The sequence below is a fragment of the Sphaerodactylus townsendi genome, linkage group LG03 (assembly GCF_021028975.2).
Source record: "Sphaerodactylus townsendi isolate TG3544 linkage group LG03, MPM_Stown_v2.3, whole genome shotgun sequence".
NCBI classification, from domain to species: domain Eukaryota; kingdom Metazoa; phylum Chordata; class Lepidosauria; order Squamata; family Sphaerodactylidae; genus Sphaerodactylus; species Sphaerodactylus townsendi.
Genome location: NC_059427.1, coordinates 97,195,243 through 97,201,674, shown reverse-complemented (window position 1 = coordinate 97,201,674; position 6,432 = coordinate 97,195,243). Strand labels below are relative to the sequence as shown.

General features: G+C 40.7%; 1 protein-coding gene across 4 annotated transcripts in view; it reads left to right on the top strand.

Moving 5' to 3' along the window:
• The first annotated feature begins 1,723 nt into the window (after positions 1 to 1,723).
• ERGIC1 (endoplasmic reticulum-golgi intermediate compartment 1) overlaps positions 1,724 to 6,432 on the top strand; it is a 110,608-nt gene continuing 105,899 nt past the window's right edge. For 2 of the 4 annotated variants that reach the window (XM_048491577.1, XM_048491576.1), the window contains exon 1: positions 1,724 to 1,817. In XM_048491577.1, the coding sequence (XP_048347534.1) occupies positions 1,798 to 1,817 (20 nt within the window). In that variant the 5' untranslated portion in view covers positions 1,724 to 1,797. The remainder of the gene's footprint in view (positions 1,818 to 6,432) is intronic. The other 2 variants (XM_048491579.1, XM_048491578.1) reach the window with 1 other exon arrangement.

Genomic DNA, 6,432 nt, shown 5'->3' with positions numbered 1-6,432 from the left:
AGGTAACAATGGATGTTACCTTTAATTGAGGAGTGGCTTTCTGATATTCAGTTTCCTGATGCAGGACAGTGATTTTGATTCACTGTGGTGTGGTGGCTAATGTGATGGATTTGGATATAAATAAAGAAAAAAAGGGACTCAAGGAAACAGATTATGGGGGGACACATTAAAAGATGCCCCATTTGAAGTTTTTCTCCTTTTTGTCTCTTGGATTTGGATATAAGGTTCCAAGCTGAAGTAATGGCTTCAGTCAAAGGTTTTGAACATCTTAGTTACACAACCTATTCTGCACTGCCTGTGTAATCATTTGCAAGTTCTGCAGTTATTGATACAACAAAATTGCTATAGGTTCCCTTCTATGTAGGACTGTAATGCAGAGATAAGTACGTTAAAAACTCTAAGGTCTTTCCTGAACTAAACATTGAAGGGCATAAAAGTACATGAAATAGATGGATGGTCATTGGTTAAGGAGGGAGTATAACCTTAAAGAATAACCTTAATAAGAAAGACGGTTTAGACATGTTAGACCACTCATGTTCTGATCATGTATACTGAGAGGAAATATTCTTTTTTACTTGAAAAGGAGTATATGGGTGAGAACTATAACCTGACCCATCCACTTACAAACTTTACCTGTTCTCTGTTGTGTCACATATTTTTCTCCCCAGTGATTCTCACAGGCCCCTTCCACATATGCAGAATAATTCACTTTCAATCCACTTTGCAGCTGGATTTTACTGTGCGAAATAGCAAAATCCACTTGCAAACAATTCTGAAAGTGGATTGAAAGTGTATTATTCTGCATTTGCGGAAGGGGCCACAAGCTTACCTCTACCTCTGCAATATGGAGATGAATTATAATACCCACCATAAAAATTATTGTGGGCCATCCAGTCACAACCAACTCATGGCAACCAGGACGTGTGGGCTCTCCTTCAAGTAGTAACTGTAGTAGAGCCAGTTTAGCTTTCAAGCAATTGTGAAATTGAACTATTCAGGGCCATTCAGGCTACTATGATACTGACTGTACCCAAGATTATTGTACAGTTTACTGACATATACCTGTGACGTATTATTACATTCTTTAGACTTTCTTATGTTAGGATCACGTAAGTCGGACTTACACTAACACAGTTTTGTACATGCTGTCAAGACAATTACTTTTGCAATTGCGTAATCACTCCCTACCCAATAACTTTCTGTTGTTTATATAAAATCAAGGTTTATGTATAAACGCTCCTATGCATTTGATGACGTTCGCTCTAGCTAGCGATAATTAATGCTGGAATTTTTTTCGCCTTTAACGTGCCACTGGATTCCTTTTCATTCTGCAGTCAGTGGAAGTTGTTTGTTATTCTCGCTGCATGAATTTACTTGTCCGCGTGTACAGGACCTGGGGCGATAACTCCCAATGAACCAATCCATTGTGCGTTAGAGCTAAGTTGGCTCCTTAGCAGTCTGCTCACAAATTGCCTTGGTTCTGCAGCAGCATAAATCTGTGTCTCTCAACACATGGAATCTGTGGTTTCATCGACATCTGCAACCACAGTCCCGGGTGTCTCACTAAACATTTAGCTTCTCCCCCCCGTCTCCTGCCCTTGAGCCCGTTTGCAAGTCCCCTTTAACTGGGCGGCGGAAGCGGTGCGGCGACTGCCTTCTGCCGCCCAATGAATTTTTGCTGCGCGTCCTCTGGCTTGGCCGGGTGGGTCCGTCATTTCCTGCCCCTGAAGCCGGCACGAGGGAGGCTGAGATCCTGGGGAGGGGGGTGGGGGAGGTTGCACTGCCTTCGCCACCAACATGCCCTTTGACTTCAGGAGGTGAGTGTGGTGACCCCAGGACAAAAGGGGTTGCGGTGGACCCCCGGCGCATGGGCAGAGGACCGCACTTGGGCGAGGCAGAGGGAACCCCTTATGCTGATTTGTGAAACTTCCCCCCCTTCTCTACTGGAAGAAGAGGCGAGCCGCGCATCCCTTGAATGCGGAGCGCCCCTCTGCGGTGCTGGTGGGATGGGGTGAGAGTGGTTCTTAGCGAGCACAGTTGCATGTGGGCACAGCTGGACAATTCCATCGCTATACACGGTGCAAGAAAAGAGGGGCACAAGAAAAAAATCATTTTTATTTTTCCCCCTTTTTGCTGATGAATGATGACCTCAGTTGCTTCACTGTTATTGTGATGTAGGAGTAAGCATCTGTTAGCCCTAGGCCGGATTTGACATGAAGAAAGGTGCTGTCATGATCCCAGTTGCCAAGCCAGAGATAAAAGAAGAGTGTGGAGGAATCAGTGCTTGTAAAAAAAAAAAAGGGGGGGGGGCAGTTGGTTGGTTTTCAGGACTGTTGCTGCTGAAGCTCTACCCCAATATTTCCTATTCTCTTCTTTAACAAAATCAGCTTCTCACCAAAATAATAAATGTGCCAAGTGAACAGCAATTAGGACAATCTGAAAGGAATGGAAGCAAAGGGGGATGTTCATTAGCTGTTACAGAGGCTCATTTGTTAGAAGATTTGTGGTTCAGAGGCAGACATCTGATATCACCATTAGAGCCCCTGGAGTAATGTCAGGAGTAGTGAGTACGAGAGCCAGTGTGGTGTACTGATTAGAGTGTTGGACTATGATCTGGGAGAACCAGGTTTCTGTCACCACTCTGCCATCTTGCTTGGTGACTTTGTTGCAGAAACACATTCTCAGCCTAACCTACCTCACATGGTTTTTGTGAGGGTAAAAATTTGGGAAAGGAGAATGATGTAGTCCTATTAGGGAGAACGACAAGGTAAAAATGAAATTAAAAAAAATAAGTGAACCAAGGAGAGGTGGTGTGGAGAATGAAGGGAAGCTGAAATAAGTACAGTGAAGGGAAGCTGAAATAAGAATACAGTGAAGGGAAGCTGAATTAAGTACAGTGAAGGGAAGCTGAAATAAGAATACATTGACCCCTGTTGAGAGTGTATTTGTCAGATGTTCACTTCATTTACACTCTTGAAGTGGCATCCTGATATACCTACTGGCTGTCTGTCAAAGTAGTCCTCACTGTTATAGCCTTGTCCTGGTTGCAGTATCAAAATGCTTGTGATGCCTGAGTGTTGATATGTACTCAGTGGTTCTGTTCTGTCATTGTTGTCTCCTTCCCGAAGGCTGATGCACTGTCCTTTTGCCCATCCTTTGCATCTGCTGCTTTGACCTTCTTCCATATTATTGTTTGGCCCTAGGTTTGGTAGTTCTGTAGTTATTTTTTAAAGCTTCTTGCCGTATCTTACATTCTCCCAATATCTCCTACCCACATTCCTGCTTGCATCTGATATTCATTCCATTATGTGGTGCAGTATGTTGCAGGTAGGACTGGAGAAGTGGCATATAAATCTTCTGAGTATTTAACTAATATTTTTAAAAGATTTTTTTTAAAAAATTCCTTTTATTTTCATCATTTTCAGTTGCTGTTCTTCCATTTTCTTATTAGGTCTTCACATCAGATTATTAATTATTGGGCAAAGTAGGTTGGTATATAGGGTGGCAAATGTTTGCATGGAAATCTTTGCTGTTAATGTTGTCCTAAAATCATTGTTTTTGTAACAGAGATTCTGGTGATGTATTCTACTGCTAGTCACTCTTGAGACATCCATTTTTGTTGTGTGTCAGACTCTGTGTCAAAAGGATACACAACCAAGTTCTGATACTTGGCTCTTATATCATAGGGTAATGCTGTGCTCAAGCCCTCTCTGTCACCTTTGCTTACAGAAGTCCCACCTCAGCAGATATTTACTAGAGGTGTCTGCATCCTTGCCTAAGGAAGGGAATATAGGTGGGATTATTAAGGAAGAAAACATGCTGTTATTATATAACACTTGGATGTTCTAGGTGCTTGGTGAGATCTGTGCTACAAAGACCTGATGACATAACTTTGATCTAAGTTAATGTGTAGGATTATGGGTAGGGTGTGGTGGCCTCACTGATGGACATGGGTGATTGCAAAAACAGTACAGGTTTGGAGGAGTGGAAGTTCGAGGCTGTTTCAGACCTATTATTATTACATTATGTAATATTGTAGTGTTATAGATTTCCATCAGGTATTTCAGGGCACAGATTGCACTAGAGAAGAATATCATCAGAGAGTTCTCTTTAATAATTTGTGGCACCTTAAATAAATTTGAGAGCAAGCCATATTATTTCTGACTGGACAAACAGTGATATTGGACAATGGAGGGTGATCCCACCCCCCACCCCCATCTTTTCTCTGTAGACAGATCCCTGTAAATTTGAATACCCATTTTATTTACATACCAAGTACTAAAACTTATTCCATCTTTACTATATTTATTACTGACAATACATCACAAGTCAACTCCAACATATCAAACATCAAATACATCACATGCAAAATACCTGCACACAATTTACCAACAACAGAATACAAAAAGAAAGAAAATAAAAAGAGAAAGAAAAAAGAAAAATACATGAACAAAAGAAAAAGAAATGCATCCCTTTTTCTTTGTTTTATTGTTTAATGTTACTTTGTTTCTTTTGATTGCTCCTTCCTCCTGATTAGCTTTATAGCCTATTATTTTTTGGGCACTGAGAAACTGGAATTGAAATAGCTGAGATTAATTGGTTGCTGTGAGCCGCCCTGAGCTTGCCTTGGTGGGGAGGGTGGGCTATGAATAAACAATTAAATAAGTAAGTAATGGTTGTCCTTAAGGGTCATATTGTGAGTATTGAAGTACTTGTATATGCTCGTTATGTGAAACGCTGAGGCAGAATTTCTCCCATCACTTCTTTTTGAGTCCAGTATATTTTCTTTTTCTTAAGAAGAGATTGCAATTTAGGCAGTTGACATTGCAGAGATTTCATATCAATAGCTAATGCAGAATACATATTTGAGAATGGATTTGAATGTCAAAGGCCTTTTTGTGAAGAATTGAATTAGATTGTTCTGTTCCTCTCTCTCCGTTCTTTCCATGTGTATTTTTGAGGTTCCATTAATTCAGCTCAGTTTGTTATTAAAAACAGCTAAGCGTGTTCTACAAGAATTGCAGATAGCCAAGTTGATCCATGGAATAAATCCACATCCCCCACCGCCCAGAAACACTGACACGATACTTTAAAAATCAATTGAAGTATCACAATATAGTGGATGTAACCACGACTGCAGTTTGCAAGACTTGAGCAAGGCTGTTCATGATAGGATGTTTTGAAGGTTATTAATTCATAGCGTCACCATAAGTGGGATTTGAGGGTACTTATACACACACAGACACCCAAGGTTTCTGGTTTTCCCCAGAACTCTTAAACAGCCTAGATTTATATATAGAAAATGAGAGTTCTGAGTTCTTTTTTGCAGGACGTTATATTGATTTTGAGTATAGATATCACAATACTTTTATTTATTTATTTGCAAATCAGTGGAGAAAAAGCCAGCGCTAGCTTCTTCTTTTGCCTATGGGATGAGCTGTACTAAATTTTGCTTTAGTATTGTCTAGTGACTCATGTCTGTGGTACCTTCCAGTAAGTCAGTTGTACACATTACAACCAGCAGGAGGAAATTGTTAGGAAAATACCTTATTCTTATTTACTTGTGTAGTGGTAGCTGGTTTGTTAAAATACTGTATGCTGAAGGAGATTATAGGAACACATATGATAAAAATGTAGATGCCCCTGACCTGGATCAAGAACGTATTCACTGTATTTATCAACACTAAGTGGTGAGCAAACTATTATTGCAATATTTCCAAGCCAGGACTGATATTGGATTTGTCATATTTTGTCCCAGTTGGCAACTTGAATGAGAGAGCTTACAACTTGAATTAAATTGGTGTTCTGTGTAGTTCTGGGATCTAGCAGATTTGGGTTGTGGGTTTGGGGGCACTACTTCTTCTTGTGGGAAGACTGAAAGTACCACATGTTCTTCGATTTCTCTTTCATTCATTGGCACTGAGTCCCTTGTCCATGAATGGATTTCAGTAGGAGACATAGGGCATGCAGGGATCTGCTGTCAGTCCTCTGTATGGCTCTGTCATATTCACTCTTTCCATTTTTAGATTTATGCTTAAAATATCTTAGATGTACATCTAAAAATGTAATAGCATATTGAATTTCTCTCCTCCCCCCCCCTTCCCGGAAATAGCATAATGGTTGAGAAACTGCTTGAGTGGACTCTTAACGTGTATATACCTGCATTCATCTATCAGTTGCTGATCTACAACAAAAACACCATGACATATTTTGCCTCTTGTTTATTTGTAAAAAAAACACATCTGCTCTTTTATCTTGCCTTCCTTTTGGCATTGCTCTGAAGTGGATGCTGCTGGTAAAATATTGTTGCAGTTATGGGATGTAATTGTGATTTGCTTAGAGTTGTCAGTTAAGGGATCTTAACAGCACAATCCAGATCCTGGGGCAGCTCGGGGGGGGGGGGGGGGCAGGACTGCTGCCACACCACTTCAC